This window comes from Zootoca vivipara, chromosome 3, assembly GCF_963506605.1.
Source record: "Zootoca vivipara chromosome 3, rZooViv1.1, whole genome shotgun sequence".
NCBI classification, from domain to species: Eukaryota; Metazoa; Chordata; class Lepidosauria; order Squamata; family Lacertidae; genus Zootoca; species Zootoca vivipara.
Genome location: NC_083278.1, coordinates 34816249 through 34838782, shown reverse-complemented (window position 1 = coordinate 34838782; position 22534 = coordinate 34816249). Strand labels below are relative to the sequence as shown.

The window sequence follows — 22534 nt, the reverse complement described above, 5'->3', positions numbered from 1 at the left end:
CATCAGGGTCTTTTCCAGGGAGTCTTCTCTTCTCATGAGGTGGCCAAAGTATTGGAGCATCAGCTTCAGGATCTGTCCTTCCAGTGAGCACTCAGGGGTGATTTCCTTCAGAATGGATAGGTTTGATCTTCTTGCAGTCCATGGGACTCTCGAGAGTTTCCTCCAACACCGTAATTCAAAAGCATCAATTCTTTGGCGATCAGCCTTCTTTATGGTCCAGCTCTCAAGGATTACCTTAGATCAAGGATTACCAGCTCTAAGGATTACCTTAGATCAAACAGCACTTCAATTCTAAAACCTTGTCACAACACAAGTGTTGCAACCAAAGCAAGACCATCTCCATTTTTATAGCTTTAGAGAGGGACAGAGAAAGAGCAAATCACAAGAGGGTGTGTAAAGAGAAGTATTATTAAGAGCATGCAAAGGAGTGGCCTTTAAAACAAGGGTATAAACAGGAAAATGCATAGCTAGTTGAGGTTTGGAAACACCTGACTTTGCAGTTAAGCTGACAGTAAGACTGTTTCACTGGGTGTGTGTCTTATATGTCTAACCTATATGACTATAAAAACTGTTTGTAAACAGAAATCAGGGTTCTGCCTCTGATCACTTTCCTGATCGCTTGCTGTATCCTTTCCTGTTCGAGCAAGAAAAAACTTTGCTTTTAGAGAATTCTTGGGTGTGTCACTTGTTGTTGGTGGTGAGCAAAGGACTTGGCTGTGCAACAGACTTAATCAAGTGAGATTTCTGCCAGGATAACCTACTTAAGTATATTCCTCTCCAAAGCCTCAGTACAATAGATGGTCAGATGGGTGCAAGCTCATGGATTTGAGCCTTGTCTGAATGTATACAGTGGTACCTCAGGTTAATTGGTTCCGGAAGTCCGTACTTATCATGAAGCGTACCTAACCTGAAGTGAACTTTCCCATTAAAAGTAATGGAAAGCGGATTAATCTGTTCCAGACAATGAAAATCACCCCCTAAAACAGCAATTTAACACGAATTTTACTGTCTAACAAGACCATTGATCAATAAAATGAAGGCAATAATGAATGTACTATACTATAAAATAAATAAGACAGTATTGTAGATGAAAAAAATTAACATTTACAGTGGTACCTCGGGTTAAGTACTTAACCCAAGTGAAAAGTACTTAACCCAAGTGGCGATAGCACGCATGTGCGAAGCGCCGATAGAGCACGTCTGCACATGCGCGAAGTGTGCAGAACACTTATGCGCATGCGCGAAGCGCACAGATTGCTTCTGCGCATGCACATGCGGCGGAACCCGGGAGTAAACACTTCCGGGTCTGCGGAGTACTTAACCTGAAAGTACTCAACCTGAAGCGTACTTAACCCGAGGTATTACTGTAGTGGGAAAGAAAAGCTCTATATGTACATGTATGTACTTCTCTATTTTAATCTACTTATTGAAGATGTAAATCTCAACAGCACCCCCATTCAAAAAAGTATGATTATTCATACTTCATAGGTTTAAACATCACAAGGTTACCTGTCATTCAAAAAGAAGACACCCTATAATTTGGCACATTCTGCTATTTTGAATGTTTTTCAGACTTACCACATACCAATGAAATATTAATTTAAAACTAAGTTTTGATATGTGTATAGAATAGTGAGGCGAAGGGTCCAGACTAAGTTAGTTTCACTTTGATCTCTGCTTTCTAGCAGTGTTGGAGTTGTTGTATGTATTGATCCATGGGGTCCCGGAACACTGTACATTAATCAATGTTATTTATAGGAAACAGGCAGTACTGGTGGCATTATGGCAGAAGATAATTTTTGACATTTCTTCACAGGACAAAAAAAGGAACATTAAAAAGCAGATAATTTATCTGCCTATCCGGAAAACATTTTCTGAGTCATATCACTTCCACCCACTCCATGCCCTCTTTGGTAAGCAGAGCCACACACACACCCCAACTCCCTTTCCACCCCTCTAAATGCTTTGCAATGAAATACGGAGATCTTGTAATGCAACTGCATCAAAGAGAAGCGGCTAAGAGCCACAGAAGCATAATATTTGTGTTGAAAGGATGAAAGAGGCTACTCTGAACTTTTGCGGCTAAAGTGAACCCAATTCTCCCCAAGCCCAAGTTTCTAGGCAGCACAACTTGCTGGTTGCTCCCACCCCCACCCACCCAAAATCAGTGAGGGCTGGGCTGCAGAACTATGCATTTGCCTACTTGGGCCCACCTTATTTCTGTGACAAATGTAAATAAGCATGAGGTTCTTGCTGAAGAGGCCACACAAGGTGTCAGTAACAGCTGGCAGAAGCTCAACTGTCATCTGTGGGCTGCTATTCTAGCGGTGGGAGAGCTGACAAGCAGAGCTCTCTACCCATCGGCTCTGTTGTGACAGGCCAGCTCCATCAAGCCTCCTCTCCCTCAGCTGTCATGGGGGGGGGTAGCCATTTCATCAGGCTGTCTCAGTAGCAAAGATAGGAAGCAGGGTTCATTACATCCACTTTGCTGGAGGCCCAGTTCCAACAGGCACGTCCTGCCTCTGAACTATGCCAGCTGGTCAGTATAAGAACAACTGTCTAGAAATTGGTGCCGGAGTTCTGAGTTTTATTTTCCTCTTCCCTCCTTGTCCCCTTTCCCTTGTGTGCTGTATTTCCCCCCCCCCCAAAAAAATTGTTTGAATGCAAGCCTGAGGGGAGGGGGTGCCTTCTTTTGATTTCATAAAAGCTGCTTTGGGAGCCTTTTTGGATGAAGAGTGGAGTAAAAATGCTCTAAATAAATAAAAATAAAAGAAATAAAGGAAGGAAGGAAGGAACCTTGCCCTGCCAATGATGAAAAATTAATAAAATAGCAAACAATAGGGCCCAATGTGGGTAATTCTTCTCCAATACACATGCAAAGAGAAACATAAAATCTCTGCAATACTCATACCCCCATGAACTGATCTTATAATGCCTCTGATATTCTGTTTACTATCACTTCCAGAAACCCTGAAAGGATGACAATCTTTCCAGAAGCATTGGAAATGAGATTTCCAAAGCAAACCACTAGCTACTTAACATACCTGTTGTGGTGGTATATATCTTGGATTATGTATATATCTTGGATTATGACAGGATATAACTACAGTGGTCCCTCGGGTTACAAATGCTTCAGGTTACAAACGCCGCTAACCTAGAAATAGTATCTCAGATTAAGAACTTTGCTTCAGGGCGAGAACAGAAATCGTGCTCTGCCGGCGCGGCGGCAGCAGGAGGCCCCATTAGCTAAAGTGGTGCTTCAGGTTAAGAACAGTTTCAGGTTAAGAACGGGCATCCGGAACAAATTAAGTTCTTAACCAGAGGTACCACTGTATACAGAATTAATATACAGACAAGGGGGGAAATGAAGGGCTTTTTGAAAGGACTGCAGATGGTGTTGAAGAAAAAAAAGAAGGCTGAGTATTTAAGCTTTTCAATGACAATACACTAACTATGTTTCTTGAACACTTATTAAGGCTGCAATCCTACAAAACCGTACCTAAGAATAAACCCTGTTGCACTCTACAAACTTACTTTTCAGTAATCTTGCACAAGATTGTTCTTTAAAAAACAAAACAAAAAACTTTTACAGCACAATTTCACCAATGCATATTTTTAATGATGCATTTGGGTGGCATACAGCTAAGATGTAATCAGAGCAGACCTACTGAAATTAATGGATCAAACTTGGCCATGTTCATTAATTGCGATAGGTTGAGTAAAACATCGTTGAATACCACTCAACTGCTTACATTTCAAGAGCTGCAATGAAAATTGGGCTCTAAATGAACATTTGGAAGGTTATTATGGTTGCTGTGCATAACAACAAAAAGATACTTCCTTTACAAAAGAATACTAAAGCAATATCATGTGAATGGAAGATGTGTGATAAGGGAAATGATTGTAGCAGGGGGTATATGGATATTCTGGAGAAATAAACATTGTTGTATGCTTGAAACATGGTGATTTGCTCTGAAATGTGTATTATCAAAGGGAAAGACAGTTAAGTCAGTGGTAAAGCACACGTATATTCTCTGGCAACTTTTGCTAAAAAGATCTCAGCAGGACTAGGAAAGGGGAAAAAAACATAACCCATGGATGGACAAACAGAAATCAGCAGCGACAAGGTTGCTTGCAAGTCTCTTTAAAGTATGGGAGTAGAAGTGCTGGTCCACCATTTTCTTCTCAGAATATTTTTTCCCCCTTAACTAGGCCTCTAAAAAAAGATTATGAGTCATCTGAGCCCCCAGTAATTTCTCTAAACAAAGACTACTTTTTGTAATCTAATTAAACATTTCTGCTCTAGCCTTCTGTGCCTTCAAATATCACCACCAGATTTCTCTCTCCATCATGCAGTCCACATCATTGTTGGTCCACCACCCACGAGATGGCAGGCTTTTTAAAAATATTACAGCATGTTGGGTGGGAGACATTTATAGGGCTGTAAAATTTTATTCCCCTCTCCCCACTGCTCGTTATTGTTATTTTTCTGAAAACCAATAAAAAGATGCAACAGTACAGCAACACTGTCTGATGAATTTGCAAGAAACCAGAGGGAGTGCTGTAAAAAGCTGCTCTAGTAAGCATGTATGGGTGGTGTCTATTTTCGGAAGAAATTATGTAATAAAAATGTGCCTTTCCAAAGCTTTTTGGAACAGTTCAAATATCTAACTACTCCAATGAAAGGTAGTTTCACTTGCTCTTTGATTCTTATATTGAGGGACCAGCTTTGAAGCTTTCTAAGTACTATAATGAAACTGTTCAATGAAAAGCTTTCAGTACTGTCTATGAGAATGTGGATACAGAATCACTAGAGGGAGCTGCTGTTCTATTTTTTAAAAAATGAACTTCTTGGGTATTTTCCCCAAGATGAAATACCACACACTAAACTGAATACGGCTGAGATCTCTAGCAGTGAAATAATGGAACAATTCTCTAAAACAACACAAGTGAAAAAGAAATGGTATCTAAGAGTTTTGCAAAAGGGAATGCCAATTCTTGTTCACAATTACTGATTTTTTTAAAAAAAATCTTTTTAAATACTCTAAGGTAAAAGAAAAAGAAATGTCAAAGAAGTAACATGATTCTTAACAGAAGCAATTAATATTCTTCATGACTTCTGTGGAATCTGGATTTGGTCCAGCGAGAATTAGAGTAATTTTAGACATTTCAAAGTAAGTAATAGCTCCCCTTAGTAAACTACCAATCTGCTCTGGTCCAATCACGTGTTGCCTGAAGCCGCTTGCTCTTTGACAAACAAGAAAATAGCTCTGAAATCATTCAACATTTGTGGGGGCGCAGAGCAGAGAAGTCCCAGTGATCAAGGGCTTACAATGAAATAAAATAAAACAAAATAAAAAACTGATCACCTTAACATCAGAAAATAGCACTGTGCAAAACTGAATTTGGGTTTATCTATTACATTGTTACATTTATATCCTACCTTAACTGTAAGAACCTCAAGGAGGCATGGTTCTCTTCGAGTTTATCCAACCGTGTGAGGTAGGCTTGGCTGAGAGGAAGTGATTGGCCCAACTTCACAGCTGGATGGGGATTGGAACCCTGGTCTTCGTCCGACACTCAAACCACTACACTGCACTAGCTCTGCTCCCTACATGTCCTCCCACATATGCTGCCGCTGTAACACTTTTTACCAAGATTTAATTTACTGCTAGCTGAATGCTTTCCATGCTACTTAAGTTCCATGTTTTTAACTAAGAAACATTCCCACAGGAGGCAGTGATCTCCCCCAACCTAGATGGCTTTCAAAGAGGATGAGAAAAATTCATGAAGGAGAGGTCTGTTGATGGCTATTAACCATGATGCCCACGCTCTGCCTCCACCACTGGAGGCTGCAATGTTTCTGAATACCAGCTACTGGAAACCACAGCATGGAAGAGTAGTCTTATGCTTGATCCTGTTGGTGAGTTTCCCACAGGCATCTGGTTGGCCACTGTGAGAACAGGATGCTGGTCTAGAGATGGGTCAATGGGCTGATCCATCAGGCTCTTCTTAGTTTGGACCATTTGTGAAGATTTACGATTGCTCACCCCTGAGGGACCTAGACAGACCTACACCCAGAAACCTGTGCCTTGTAAGTGTATCAGAAAGAATACAGAAAGCCATTACACCGTATAGCGGAAGTGAAAGTCGGAAATTAATGGCAGCAGGGGCGGGGAGGCAGTGTGTGTGTGGAGAATGGGTGGTTGGTGTGCAGAGAATGGGGTGGATAACCGTGTATGGTTGTTACCGTGTTTCTCCTAAAATAAGACACGTCTTATATTTATTTTTCCTCCCAAAAAACACACCACGGCTTATTTTCAGGGGATGTCTTTTTTTTTTTTGGTGTCTTTGCGGAGGGGGGAGAGACGGAGCGAGGCGAAACGGTGTGTGTGTGTGTGCACCTGGGTAAGGAAAAGGGGACTTCTCCCTCGCGCGCACGCACGCACAAGAGCACCAGAAGAGTGCTCTTCGCGCTGCACTGTGCTCCCCGAAGCGGCAGCACGAAGAGCCCGGTGAGAGGCAGCTGCGGCTGCAGGTGAAGCCCGGGATCTGCGTGGGCGACTGGGGGTGAACGCACTGAGCGCTGCGGCGGTAGCGAAGAGGCGCCCGATCAGCTGAGAAGCGGGCTGATCGGGCGCCTCTTCGCCACCGCCGCAGCGCTCAGTGCGTTCGCCCCCAGTCGCCCACGCAGATCCCGGGCTTCACCTGCAGCCGCAGCTGCCTCTCACCAGGCTCTTCGCGCTGCGCTGCGCTCCCCGAAGCGGCTCCCACCCCCGGCTTATTTTCGGGGGATGTCTTATATTTATACTACTACTTAAAAGCCTGGCATGGCTTATTTTTTGAGGACCGTCTTATTTTAGGAGAAACACGGTATCTTGTTTAAAGTTGAACCTCCTTTGTCGTCGGTCAGTCTATAACTATCACAATGTTGTTAATCATGCACATTCTCTTTTCATCCATATTTACCTGCTAACTCTAACCCACATATAAGTACATTACTGACCTCTTTCAAATATATCATCATTTCAAGCCCCCCCCCTCCCCAAATCTTTGCTCATGGTATGCTGCTTTGCTGTTTTGCAAAGCTCTCAGTTTGATGGAGCACCTTTTATTTAAAAATCTAAATGAACTCCCGCTTACTCCTGAATGGTTTCACGACAAAAGCATTCAGAGAAGTAGCAGAAGAGAAGCTGTGGTGCCAAAACATTCCGAACAGATCAGCTGACGTGAAAGCAGCAGTCTAAAGAATCATGACTATTATCAGCTTGAAGAAGGTGAGAAGAATGAAAATGAAAGCAAAATGTCAAGGGTGATCAGACAGTTATGTACAGTATATGAATCACCCATCAATTAGAAGAAGGTTTAGAGGTGTGTGTGGTCAATGGCTTTCACCTTTTTGACTTTTCACAATTTTAGCATCTAATGTGAAAAATCATATAAAATGTCCCTGTGTTATATGGATTAAACTTTAGACGCCATTTTATCCCTAGAATTAAAAACAAACAAACCAGTACATATTTAATGCAAGAAGACCAAGTGTTACACCATTTATAATACAAAAATAGCTATTATTATATATGTAATCATTTTTAAAAAATCTCTGTAAGGTTTGCTACCAGTTGACTACCTAATACAGCATTAACTCAAACTCAGAAGATTTCCATATCACCTTCATACTTTGTAATACAAGTATATATTTAATATACCTTAATCTGCCAGTGTATTCCCATTTCACTAGAAATTTTTTCTTCACGGATTTTGCCTTTAAGTTATAACTGTATTCCTGGAATAGTCTCCATGTGTCTATGTCAAGCAGAATTATTATCCTCTTGTTTTTCCAGGTGATAAATGGGGGCACCGTTTGGGTCACTATCTCAGTTTTCCTTTCCTGAGATATATAGTTATGTTGTTTGTTCTTTTTGCCTTTATTCACCCTTTCCTTTACAGCTGTAATTTTTTACTGTCTCCAGCAATACTTTTGTTGCAAAACAGACAAGATTCCCTGTAGCTCTAAAGGAGATGCCCTGTAGAATATGGATTTCTGCCCATCATGTTCCACAGCCAAGAGTGGAAACCAATCAGACAGTAACATCTGATATACAGAATTACAAGCCTCCTGACGTCAGTCCTCTGGGTAAGTAAAGTGGGTGTCCCATTTAGGGACATTCTGAGCACCAAATTCTCACATACACAAGGCATCGCAAATTCCAGTCATCGTCCCCTTTCTCCCTTGCATGGGCATGTAGCACACCAGATAATTACAGGGGAAGGGAGTTCTTGTTAGGATCATCCTACTCTCGTGTAGGACCCTGGCAGAGACACATGCCCAGCTGGCATGTTCTCTCCCTCCTAGTCTGTCGTTCAGGAGCTTCTAAAGTTACTTTAGCCCGAACATCACAGTGACTGATACCAAGAAGCATCAGCACACTTACGATCCTGTAGAGTATTGGCAGTTTGTGTAAGAGACTCAATAGCTCAGCATTTTGGCTAATCTACTTTATTTACATATATTACACTCAGAGCATTCTGCCTTAGCTCCTTCCACTTTCTCATCAGACAGCAAAGAGGGAAAGAACAAAGGACAATAGTCCCACTTCACGGAACAGAGTAATACCAAAACATCCTGTCTCTGTCACTTCCCACACTGTGGAATGGAAACATACATCGTCATGTGATAGACAACAATCCCGTGACTGCAAACACGGAGCAGGAATCCTAACAGTTCTCAGTGCACACCCAAACCCCAGCCCACTCTGCCCCTACTGCCCAGCCAAAGAATGCAAAGTTCAAAGTCATAGGTGTTTGGGTCACCATGTATGCCAGCAGTGTGGTAGTGGGGAGCAGAATTCTGTCATTCCTCATGTAGAGCCCCCTGGTATGTGGCCATTGCATCCACATGAGTATAAACAACACATTAATTCTAAATGCAGAATCTCTGCAAAATCGATAGGACTTGTAGCATGAACTCCATTACTTTCTATCACTACATTTATTTAAAAGATAAAAACCTACCCCCCAAAAAAGAAGATTCACAAAAGAATATCAACACATTCTTTTTTTAAAAAAACAACAGTAATTTTTTGTGAAATATAAATCCATCTACTAAAAAAGATACATCTAGCCCTTTGTATATTCCACGTGTTTGTGTGCTTTCAAAGAACATAGAATCAAGGTGGTATTTTTTTGTGGGGGGTGGAATAGAGATTTTCATTAAAATATTAATGCAAAATGCCACCCTTCCAGAGGCTGCATCCATTCCATGATTTGAGGAATTTCCTTGAGAGGCAGATACGTGAGCAAGCTCACATTCCAAACCATACAAATCTAGCAATGAAGGAAACAATCCCCAAATGCTTAGATCTGAATTAAAGCCTCTAGTGATGCGTTATTCCAATTCCTTTCATACAGTTTTGTATTTCTTAATCTTCTTTAATTCTTCAGCAAACTCATTTGATCTACAGATGAATGCTCTTTCCAGCATTGGTTATAATCCTCTGCACCATTCGGACCATTGGCAAGCTCACCGTGCAGCCCTTCATCTTTTGCAATTACCCCTCTGAGACAGAAATTATCCCATCTTAAGCACACAGCATCATCGGTTTGGGTAAACTAAATTAACAATATCCCTCAGATAATGTACACATAGCCGGCTTCTTGAATTACTAACCAATTTCTTCCCATTTCCACTGGAGCTTCAGAAGTTGTGTTCCTTTCCTATTAGTCCCTTACTCCACTCCTCTACGAGCATCTGCAAAATAATGTATTTGCCTTGTGGCTCAATTGCACCGTATCTGCTTTGCATACAGAAGGCTCCTGGTTCGGTCCGCAATACCATCAGGTAGAGCTGGGAATGTTCCCTGTCTGAAATCCTAGAGAGACTCTGCAGTCAATGCTGAGCTTTAGGGAATAATGGTCTGCCTCACTATAAGGCAGCTTCCTACACTCCTATGCTTTTTTTCTGTGCAGTTGTAAAGGTAAGATACTGCAGAGAAAATAAAGATCTGATGTGCTCTTTTAAAGCTACCGTTGGATGATCCACTACAAATTCTTGACCGAACTTAGCATCACATAGTGGTTACTCACAGGCGGTCCTGGTGGCCCTGCCTTTCCGGGGAGTCCTGGCTTTCCTCGCCGTCCCTGTATATAAAGAAACAAAGAAACAGATAATTACTAGAAGAATAAATGAGTGTTAGGGAGAAAGGCTTGTTAAGGATAAAGCGGTCTCATTTGTTATTTAAGAAGCAAGAATGTCTGCAGAAATTATTACTGGAAAGATTCAAACCTGACCCTGTGCTACAACTTTAGCTCCTAGACTGCTAACAAAGTCTTATACTGCTGCAGCTAAAACACTCTCCTATCATTCTTGAAAGGCAAGCTGAGTAATACCCAAATACCTACCCCCAACCCCTTTTACACCATTGATGGTTTTTATTCCTGCAGAGAGGGCCCAAACTGGTCTGTTTATCTTCCCACTACAGCAGTACCTATTTATATACTTGCCCTGGTGTGCTTTCAAACTGCTAGGTTGGCAGAAGCTGGGACAAAGCGACACGAGCTCACCTAGTCTTGCGGAATCGAACCGCCAACCTTCTGATTGGCAAGTCCAAGAGGTTCAGTGGTTTAGACCACAGTGCCACCTATGTCCTTTTTGGCGTTGCAAAAGGCAGTGTTCACTTATTCAGGAAGAATAGCCCTGGAAATAAGTTGTTTGTTTTCATGTCACGATGTTCAGTTCACTTTGCAATCACTAACTAGCAGGGGAAGTCCATGTGACCAGTCACTCTAAATTGGCTATGTTTGCCCTCAGTGACATCAGCACAGAACCACAGCTGATTGGCTATGTACCACTGTGACACCCCAAATGCCTTGGATTGCTGGAGGAAAGAGATCTAATCAGGGGGCAGCAAGGGATGAATGATATCAGTACAGCAGATAGGTGAGACACTGGCAGTTAATAGATATGAAAATTCACACATTCAATTAACTTTTTGGAAAATATTTCAGAAAGTTGTACTTGCTGAAGTGACCCTTCAGTGGCCCTTACTATTCAAGAAAAGTTATAAATACCACTTTTAAAGCCCTTTAAAAGTACAACTGCATGCATAAGAGAGCTGATATGTGGTACTTATGGCTGTTGCCACACTGGTAAACAAGCATTTCCTTGAACTGATGCTGGAAACAGAGGCAAAGCATAAGACTGTAAGGCAGAAACAAGCCACGCCGCTTACAACTGAATCAATGAGCTTTACCAGCTTTCAGACAATTCTTAGAAACAAAAGGGAAGATTCGCTTCAGCGTATTTTAAACTCGCATTCATTTTGCAGGTTATGGTTCAAGGATAAAAGCATTTTGATAGGGCACTAACATTCAGGGAGTCCAGAATTGCAATATAATTTAGACATATACAATAGGCTGTGTTTAACACATTTACAAATGTCCTCCCCTCCATTTTCTAGACTGATTTTCAGCTATGTTGTAAGTGAACTGAATTATGTGCTTCCTACTTATTGATCTCCATTACTTAAGTCATCTGTCACCTGCTAAGAGTCACAGCCAGCTAAACCTTGATTCCAAGAGCTAAGCAATTCTATGGGAATCCAAGACCGGAAAACAGTAGATTAACATTTTTCAGCAGCCATGTGTCTCCTGGTATCACTTTTAAGTTCATGCATTTCACATATGGCTGTGCATTTTTAGGTCAATATGCTCTCTGTTAACTTGGCTTTTCGTTAATAGCTTTTAAAGCTTTTTGTCTGACTGTTTGCAGAGATGCCAGCTTGTTTTTTTTTAAGGTTAAGACGATGAAGATACAACAATTTTTTAAAAATAAAAAACCCTCAGTGGTTTTATTTCCTTCTGAAACCTTGTGACTGTAGCTGATCTCTAGTTATTTATCAATTTATAATTTGTTTGCATTGGCTTGGGTCTAAATAGAGTTCCCCTATGTAGAGTTCTGTTCACAGGACACTCCTGGGACATAGGGGAGAGAAGATTTCCATTGATTCTTCCTTCCCTTACCAGCCCTCTGAAAAGCTCCTCTGGGGGGGCTGGTGGCTGTTCCAGAACTCTGGAGTCCCCAAGGATTTAGGATTGAGATCTGTGCTTTTTAACTTGTTCATAAATGATCTAGAGCAGGCATCCCGAAACTTCAGCCCTCCAAATGTTTTGGACTACAATTCCCATCTTCCCCGACCACTGGTCCTGTTAGCTAGGGATCATGGGAGCTGTAGGCCAAAACATCTTGGGGGCCGCAGTTTGGGGATGCTTGATCTAGAGCAGGCATCCCCAAACTTCAGCCCTCCAGATGTTTTGGACTACAATTCCCATCATCCCTGACCACTGGTCCTGTTAGCTAGGGATCATGGGAGTTGTAGGCCAAAACATCTGGAGGGCCGCAGTTTGGGGATGCCTGATCTAGAGTTAGTGGTGAGTAGTAAGGTAGCCAGGTTTATTGACGAAACTACATTGCTCAGCATTGTTAAAGCAAAGAGAGATTGTAAGAACTTCAAAAGGACCTCTCCGAATGAATCAGTGATAAAATGGCAAATGCAATCCAATGTAAACAAGTGTAAAGTTATGCATCTCAGGGCAATAATAATAATAATAATCTTAATTTCACATATACTATCATAGAGTCTGAACTGCTGGGGATTGACTAGGAACTGGATAGCTTGATGAAGATGTTGAACCAGTGTGTGGCACCTGTCAAAAACATGAATTCCATTTTAGGGACCATTAGGAAAGAAACTGAAAATAAAACTATTAATATAATAATGCCATTATACAAATATGTGGTGTTATCGCATGTGGACGGCTCTGGACACCTCACCTCAAAAATGATAGAATCAAAAGGGCTTCACAAAAGGGCAAGCAGAATGATCAAGAGGATGCAGCAACCCCAGTTTGGGGTAGTGTTACAACATGTCCAGCTTTTTAGTATAGAGAAAGGTTGCAGGAGGCAATATGATTGAAGTGTATATACTTATGCATAGAATGGAGAAAGTGGTTTTTTTTAAAAAAATAACAAGATTTATAAACTGATCGACTGTAAGAAAACCTCTAAGGACTTACAAAAGTATAAAATCATATTTTAAGACATACCCATAAAATAAGCCATAGCAGGATTTTTAAGCATTCAAGGAATATAAGCCATACCCCCAAAATAAGACATAGTGATAGGCGCAGCAGCAATGCCGGCCGTGGCAGGAGGAGGAAAAAAAATAAGACATCCCTTGAAAATAAGCCATAGTGTGTTTTTTTGAGGAAAAAATAAATATAAGACGTGTCTTATAATATGAGAAATGCCGGCCGCGGCAGGAGGAGGAAAAAAAACAAGACATCCATTGAAAATAAGCCATAGTGTGTTTTTTTGAGGAAAAAATAAATATAAGACATGTCTTATAATATGAGAAACACGGTAAATTCTCAATTAAAAATATTTAGAAAACCATCAGTCAAGGTTGAAGTAAGTATTAGGCTGTGATAGCCCAAAATTTTGAAATAATGTTTTAAAGGATTTTATGATGGAAAATATGTGTGAAAACCAATAAAAAATTATTTTTTAAAAACAACAAAAACAAAGGGATCTTGTCCCAGTAGCAAATGGGCAACCAATGCAGATCTCTGATTAGGCTGCAACACTCCGCACTAACTGAGCTTCCGGATCAAGCACAAAGGGAAGCTCCACTCAGAGTGCGTTGCAGTAGCCCAGTCCTGAAGTCACCAGTGCCAGAACTACCTAAAACAAAAAGTTTCCCTCCCTCTCTTATTACACGAGAATTCGGGGGCATCCAATGAAGATGAATGTTGGAAGATTCAGGACTGACGAAAGTACACCCCCCCCCAGCATAGTTGAACCATGGAATTCGCTTCCACAAGAGGGAATGGGTGGCTTTTAAAGAAGATTAAACCAATTCATGGGGGATAATGCTACCAGTGGCTACTGACCAATGGCTACCTCCACTGTCAGAGGCAGTATGTTTCTGAATACCAGTAGCTGGAAAATGCAGGAAGATTGATCAGTCCCTGTTTGTGGGCTTCCCACTGGCATCTAGCTGGCCGCTGTGAGAGCAGGATGCTGACTTGCAGTTACTTGCAGTTATTTGAATCTTTGGTTCTAATCCAAAAAGTCTTACATGCTGCAGTGTAGACATAGGGCCGCATGCGTGTCTAAGCTTCCATGATACTTCCACAGAAGTCAGTGGGAAAGCTGTTCCATGCAACCAGTTTACTTGGAATCTGAACCCAGTTTTCACCAGTCCAACTTACTAAAACTTACAATTTAAATAAGGAAACCAAAGAGATGTAGACCCTGAAATATGATACTCTAAATCTTAAACACTTTTTAAACATATTACAATTAGAATGAACTTGTGCTAAAACAGTGTTAAAATCAAATGCTAACGGCCACCTTAAAAGTAGTTTCCTGTGTCTGTCTGTCTATTAGTTAGTGTGTATTGACTTTAGAGTGACAATCTAAATGGGAGCAGTCTAAACAAAGTAGCAGGGAAAGCATTAAGGCAAAGAAAATGGAATTTTGATTGACATGCACAGCTGTGACTCAGGTGCTAATTACCACAGAAAAACATTATACCCTCGCAAACCCTCTAAGATGCCATACGTAAAGTTAGAGTGGACATTGAAGTAAACAGGATGCCAAAACACCTTGTGCTAGTCAGCCATGAGCCTTCCGAAACATACTCCATTTCTATCATTCCCTCTATTTCCAATTTAAGCCGTTGCATTTTCCTGCATATGTAGCCAAATGGCACCACCTTCCCACAAGAGGGAAGAATCAGCAGACTCAGAAAGTCAAGAGTGATTCCAAGGTTTGCAAGAATACTCTCTCTCTCTCTCTGTGCTGTGTGTGTGTGTATCTATATCTATCTACTGTATATCTATCTATCTATCTATCTATCTATCTATCTATCTATCTATCTATCTATCTATCTATCTCCCGAAACGGCCCAAGGAGGACCACAGAGAACTGATAAGTGACTGGAAAGAATGGAATGGAATGGTCAGAAAAGGAGGCAGAAGGAAGAGACACACAAGCACAGGGGTGTCAACTTGAATAAAATATTGGGGGGGGGGAGGCAGGCAAGCCCCACCTTGCATAATTGATCACATGACGTGGTGTGCACACACCATTTGAATGGCAATGCCCATCAATAGAAATAGGAGAAAACAAATATTTTGTTGCAAGGTCCTATTTGTTTTCCCCTATTCTGTTCCTATGGCGATTACAGTTGTGCCTGTACGAGATATGAAAATTTTCCGAAAGTGGAGGGTCCATGGCTTGACATTTGAAAAGCAGGGGGTCTGCAGTACTTAGCTAACTGGAGTTATGGCATATGTGTGCATATGGTGGTTTAGTAGTTAAAAAGCACTATGCCCGTTAAATGACAGCTCTGAATATTTGTGAAACAGGAATGGGTTCGTTCTCTCTTGTTATAACCACTACTGTATTTTAAAACATTCAGCCTTCTCTCAGGAGACCATACAATCCTTCTCTCTCCCTGCTCACCCACAATTATATACCTGGAAAAGAAACATCCCATTCAGCTTGCTTTAACAGCAAGAAATGTGAATAAGCCTTTCTCTCTCTCATTAAGTGGAAGCAATTTTGGGGTGGGAAGGATAAGATACTGTAGCAGCAGCAGCAGCAGCAGTAGCAGCAACCTCTTGCTAGAAGGGCCAGCAGTTGTCTTTCATCCCTTTGTTACCTTGATTCAATTTAAGCTGAATGAGCAAGGGCTGGAAAGATACACTAAAAGCCCTCATTAGCCTTCAGAAACAATGAATTACAGATCCATCCAGGAAACAAAGAACTTCTTAATATATCCCGTATCATGCAAAATCTGCATCCATATGGGTATGTGTACCTTTCTATATACAGCATTCAGCTTCCTGTCCATATTGCTGTTTTGTTTTTCCAGATTGTAAAATGTTTGCATATGGTCAATGAGATTTAAGTGTGTGTAGAATTCCTAAACTGAATGCAAAAGTCTTACGCCCTGCCTTTCCAGTGAAAAACAGATCATAATGAAGAACTGAATTTTGCCGATGGAAAAATTATAAACTTCCTTTTCCCTCCTCCAGCTTCTGGAAGCTGGCAGATTGCTCGCAAATTCTATGAATTGCAGAGAGCTGTTGTTGTTTAGCCATTTAGTCGTGTCTGACTCTTGGTGACCCCATGGACCAGAGCACGCCAGGCACTCCTGTCTTCCACTGCCTCCCGCAGTTTGGTCAGACTCATGTTGGTAGCTTCACGAACACTGTCCAACCATCTCGTCCGTCGTCGTCCCCTTCTCCTTGTGCCCTCCATCTTTCCCAACATCAGGGTCTTTTCCAGGGGGTCTTCTCTTCTCATGAGGTGGCTAAAGTATTGGAGCCTCAGCTTCAGGATCTGTCCTTCCAATGAGCACTCAGGGCTGATTTCCTTCAGAATGGATAGGTTTGATCATCTTGCTGTCCATGGGACTACAAACATGCAAACCCTTTAGATGTGTGACTTCATTATCTCAGAGCCAAACCAGATGTGATGATAAAATACAACATTTTGGGTGGACCCCCCCCCCCATGCTCATGGTAGCGCTCTGCATCATATCCCATTCTGTTCCAGAGGGTTCTCCAACCCCCAGGAACAGCTTTGCAGGGTGAGTGCTGAAGTGGGTTGGAGACAGCAGGCCTTTTCAATAACATGGCTCTACCAAATAGATTCAGTAAAGCTCCTCGGCTTGCAGCAGTACTAGCACTTGAAAACGTTTTAAGAATTTCTGGTTGATTTGGGCCAGAACATTCTGAGCTTTATTTCAACTGTGTCTAAGTGAATATGAACAGCTGTAATGTGGTTTGACGGTCCACTGCAGTAACACTTTCACATGGCTTGAAGTTCGAATAAAAAGGAATGGTCTTTCATGTGGTTTACTGGAGATGTCATAGCAAAAATGAAAGTGGCACGGATGATTCTTGTTCAGCACAAAAAAAAATCTCTACAGGTCAAAGCCACATATTAATGAATGGCATGGATCTAATGGCAGGAAGAGGAGCACGTGTGTGTGTTAATACAAAAATTATTTGCCCCATTTTGACTTTGTTTGTTTGTTTGTTTTCTGAGTTGATTTGTATTTTAATGTAGAAGCTCAGAATAAAGTACAATGGGCAACCTTCTCGTTCCCCCTTACAATTTTTGGTCATTCTTAACCAAGGCTATATTTTGATTTGGGCAAGCATGAAATGTCTGGCAAGACTTGCTTTTCCCTGTGACACAAGCTAAAGAACAAAGCAGAAAACATGTGGGAAATCCTTGACTGGAGATCCCTATGCTTGCTTTTTTCATTTCTTTTTTGTCAAAAGAACCATGTGCCCTCCAAACTGGGTCAGGACCATGGTGCTGGGGAGAAATTTTAACTGTTTCCCTCCAACCACTTTCCACACAAGTACTTCAGGGGGCCTAGTAAAAATGGCACAGTGGGAAAGGACCATGCCATGGTCCTTATCTAATTCATCACCTATCTCAGCACAGTGATGTGAAGAAAAAGAGACGTTCCAGGAGACCCAGTCAGGACTCTCTCATCTAATTTGCTTCTAAAATGTAGGCTAAGGGTGTCTCTAGCCCCCCTCTTCCTCCAATGATTTGGGCAGGGCTTCCCCATATACTCCCATTTTCTGTGTCTTGGCCCATACACAAATGAGGCGGCCCAAGGAGCGAACTCTAGGAAAATCTTATTATTTGTTGTAAAGGTTAAGGTAAAGGGACCCCTGACCATTACGTCCAGTCGTGACCAACTCTGGGGTCATGGCGCTCATCTTGTGTTATTGGCCGAGGGAGCTGGCGTACAGCTTCCAGGTCATGTGGCCAGCATGACAAAGCCGCTTCTGGCGAACCAGAGCAGCACACCGTTTACCTTCCCGCTGTAGCGATACCTATTTATCTACTTGCACTTTGACATGCTTTCGAACTGCTAGGTAGGCAGGAGCTGGGACCGAACAATGGGAGCTCACTCCGTTGCGGGGATTCGAACCGCCGACCTTCTGATCGGCAAGCCCTAGGCTCAGTGGTTTAACCCACAGCACCACCCGCGTCCCTTATTTGTTGTAGCAGGTGTTAATGAGTCCTTTGCTTGCCACTCAGCTCAGGAGAAAGAGCCTGAGGAGCGTAATAGCAGTGAATAGAGAATGCTATTCCAGAGGATAAAGCGGGTGGTGACTACAGGGGGCAGGAAAGGAAGGGGGAGTCCTGTAACACAAGTGGAAGTCTGTTCCACTTGCATAATGACAGCACGGGGCTGGACACAAGTCCAAGGAGGCAACACTTCTAAATTACTCAATCTGTAGCAATCTTCAAAACCAGTCATGCTTAAATTCTGTATTTTGTAACTTTGTTTCTATGGTAACGTCTGCATGCACCAGAATAAATGTATTATATCAAAAGCATCAGCTACCTAAATGCTACAGAATAAAGGAAATGTAATAATGAAAAAAAAATCTAGTCAATGGTGAAAGAGAATATATGCAGCGCTCTTAGCTAAAATCTGAAATGCTTTCTCCTTTCTCGCATCTTTCTTTTTCCATGTATATGCTTTTCTAGTGGGTGGGGGTTTCCCAAAGCATGTTTATTGCAACAGAGGCCTCAAATGGATCATTTGCAGCTTCACAACATGCCTTGTGGAGTCATTACAGCATCTTTCTTCAAGGCACACCTTCAAAGCTACCACAAAGCAAATGACTGCTCTCCATCTTGTTCTATAAATGAAGAACTCCTAGTTTTATAGCAAGCACACTTTCCTAGTGCAAGGCCAACTAATTTAGTTTGGGGGGAGGGAGGTTGTGCCTGTGATTGACTGGCATAACTATGTGACCAGATTTAAGATCCCTGTTACCTAATGTAGAGTTAAACTTTGACCTCTCAATTTAGCATCTTTTAAGACATTTTACAACTCTCAGGGTAATGATCAACGCACCTAACAATCTTTAATCAATAGATAACTGAGAAAATTGAAAAGAGCTATGCAATTATAAGCTTCCTTCACTGAATGTTTTTTTTAAATCATTATTATTTAAATCAGAATCATCACCCATCAGCAATATACCAAGGAAACCAATAGTTCTCAATAATCTGGTAGGGAATTTACACTGAATTTTCTTTAACTCTCCTCTTCCACATCCCAAATAATAATGAGGTATGGCTTTGGTTAATGAAACGTTTTACGAAATGTCAGTGCTCATTAATGGAGACAGAAATGGGAAAAAGAAAAAGCAGGCTGGATCCCCACAAAATGCTATGTAGTACCATCAATTGACAAGTCCTGTACATCAGTGATTGAACATTTGAATGGGTTATTTAAGAAAAAGCTATTTATTTATTTCTGAGGCAATGTACTGATACCCTTTCTATATTTTTTTGCTAGCGCCAGTAATGGAATCTGGAATCGAATGAATGCCATAAATGTAACATAACAGTAGGAATTAAGGAACATATGGATCAACGTCCTAATACGAGCAACTGTTGTAGATCAAGGACAGATTCACATCATTAGTATCAAATGCAGGCTTTTGAAGTCCGTATTTGGGTGACTAATGTTAGTGTCTGGTTCTCGGTGGTATTTCTAAGAACTAATTCAAATGTTCAGGCACCTGCATTTTACATTCCTTTCATGCACCCACAGAGAGCACATGGCGGTTCCTTGCTTGAAGATACCTCCCATGTCAAATTCTTCTCTAAGAAGAGGCTAAATAAACCTGTTTCCATATACTCAGAGCTCAATTGTTCTGTAACACACAAGAATGTAGAGCAGCCCTCCCCAATCTGAAGTCCTCCTTTTGGACTACAACTCCCATCAGACCTAGTCAGCATGGCCAATGGTCTAGGACAGGCATCCCCAAACTGCGGCCCTCCAGATGTTTTGGCCTACAACTCCCATGATCCCTAGCTAACAGGACCAGTGGTCAGGGATGATGGGAATTGTAGTCCAAAACATCTGGAGGGCCGGAGTTTGGGGATAACGGCAGTTTAGTCCACCAAGTAGGGGAAGGCAGCTATATAAACAGGAAGGGGTTACCCTTGCTAAGCTGCCCAACATGAATATTTGTCACACTCCGCTTGTTTTATCATCCTCTATTATTTCAGTTCCTTTTATATTTAATTATATCATTTCATTTACTGTTGAATAAGTTCTTACTAGCAGAAAGCCTTGATCTTTATAGGAAACATTAAATGATTTATTATTCTAACCATAATTTTGTTTGCAAATCATTGAGGTTTTGTCACCCACATTTCTTTATTTTGTATTTTATTTTAAGATAAATGTGTCAAAAGTGTGAGGAGGCCAAAAGGTTCTCTAAGAAAATGTACACTCTTTATTCCCACAGACTTGTAGTTCTACACATTTAGACCAGACCAGATGGGACAGAGAACATTATTCCAATCATAACTAGAAAATTATTAATTAGGAGAGACTCTTTCTTGACCCTGACATCCGAGCAGCGATAATTTTTTAGAAAGTGACATTTGTTTAGCTTACATTTAGATTTTGCATTTTGTTAAACCCTTTTTAATTTATTTTAAGAAAAGCATTGATGGTTTCTTTTCATCACAGGTTATTTTGTTGTGTTCACCTGCAAATGCTACCTCATATTTCTTCAGACTTCTCCAGAATACACATAATAACCAGACCTGCAGATATTCTGCTAAACAGAATTCTTATCTTACATGTGCACCATATGGTTATGTGTGTATGATATGCCTCTGAATGTATTAAGAACAGCTGGCACAGCATGGTTTGAGCATATCTGCACCACAAATTTATATTACTCTTATACCAGTGTTGCTATTACAGTTTTCCCCCAGAGAAGCCTGGAAATTGCGCTTCAGAGAGGTCAGTGTCAATTCGCTGCTGGAGAGTCCCTGACCCCTTCCATACAACAAGAGTTCACTAGGTTTCCTTGAGAGAATGAATAAGGTTGTGATCTGAGCCCCTTTCAGGGGCTAATTCTGTGAAAAATGAATGTGTATGAAGCAGCAGGCTCCAAACTTATTCTACAAACATTTATTAAAGCCTGCTGCCAAGATGTTCTACCCTCCCCCCCCCCATGGATTGAATGTATGTAAAAAGCTCCTGACTTCCTGACTTGCCCATGGGAATTCCAAATGGAACCCCGTCAAAAATTATTTGGAGCGGAGGTACCCAAGTTATAAGTACCTATGCTCGTCTTAGATGGGGCTCTCCGTATCAAGCTCCTTCTGTTTCCTGAAACCCCAAAAGGTTTTATTTTGGAAAATGAGAGATGGAATGGCAGTTAGAAAGCTCCCTCAACAAGGAAAGCCTTGGTGGCAAATATCATGCAAAGTGAAGGGATTAAATTTTTTTAAGCATGGGGAAAAGAGAGTGTCAGTGTTTGAGCAACATCTCATCAGGAGGAGGTGCCAGAGGAAGAAGAAGAAGAAGAAGAAGAAGAAGAAGAAGAAGAAGAAGAAGAAGAAGAAGAAGAAGAAGAAGAAGAAGAAGAAGAAGAAGAAGAAGAAGAGTTTGGATTTGATATCCCGCTTTATCACTACCCTAAGGAGTCTCAAAGCAGCTAACAATCTCCTTTCCCTTCTTTCTTCCCCACAACAAACACTCTGTGAGGTGAGTGGGGCTGAGAGACTTCAAAGAAGTGTGACTAGCCCAAGGTCACCCAGCAGCTGCATGTGGAGAAGCGGAGACGCGAACCCGGTTCCCCAGATTACGAGTCTACCACTCTTAACCACTACACCACACTGGCTCTTGAAAGCCAGTGCTGCTTGAAAGGTTCAGGGCAGTACCTCACCCAAAATATCAGAAAATAAAACCAGATTGACCCTAACAGATTTCTGCAGTCGCCATTACAAAGTTCAACAAAGCAAAATATGGCTTCTCATTCAGCTGTTGCAACACAAGCATCTTAGTTCATGCTCAGGAACAGCCTGTTGAGGTCAGCTAGCATACACCAGTTGTTCATCAATTTACTCACCCTCTGGCCTTCTTTCCCAGGTGGCCCCTGAGGACCTTCTATTCCTGGCACACCCTGTAAATATAAATAGTTTAGAACGTTTCTCATTAATACTGCTTAGTCGTACCATGGAATTCAAAATGTTAGTGAGAAAGACTTCACTAATGTTTAATCAATCACCTCTCCCTGCCCAGTATCCATATATTGGTTCATAACTACTTATGGGTAGAGCTGCAAAATGTAAAATGTGTGAAAAGGTACGTAGAAAGCTGCAGCTGCAATGGAAAAGGTTGCTGGGTCAAAATTACTGCAGTTCCGATCCAGCATCGCTTATGCGATCTAGAAAGACAATGCACTAGGGAATACTGCAAATATTGTGAAGGATAATGATGAACTTATTTCACTAATAAATGGCAACCTCACACACTGTTTTCTAGACAGTGACATTATTCGTTTAAACGCTCCGCTTTCCCAAATGGTGAGAAGTCAAAGGGCAGAGATAAAAGATTTTGTTTCCTTTGAATAACTTAGCACTATATATTTGTAGTGTGCGCATGCA

At 41.4% G+C, this 22534-nt stretch overlaps 1 protein-coding gene across 1 annotated transcript in view; it reads right to left on the bottom strand.

Moving 5' to 3' along the window:
• COL19A1 (collagen type XIX alpha 1 chain) overlaps positions 1–22534 on the bottom strand; it is a 181093-nt gene that overhangs the window by 54329 nt on the left and 104230 nt on the right. Inside the window, exons 16-17 of the mRNA XM_035109681.2 lie at positions 21997–22050; positions 10087–10140 (exon numbers count right to left, since the gene is read on the bottom strand). Coding sequence (XP_034965572.2) covers positions 10087–10140; positions 21997–22050 — 108 coding nt within the window. The remainder of the gene's footprint in view (positions 1–10086; positions 10141–21996; positions 22051–22534) is intronic.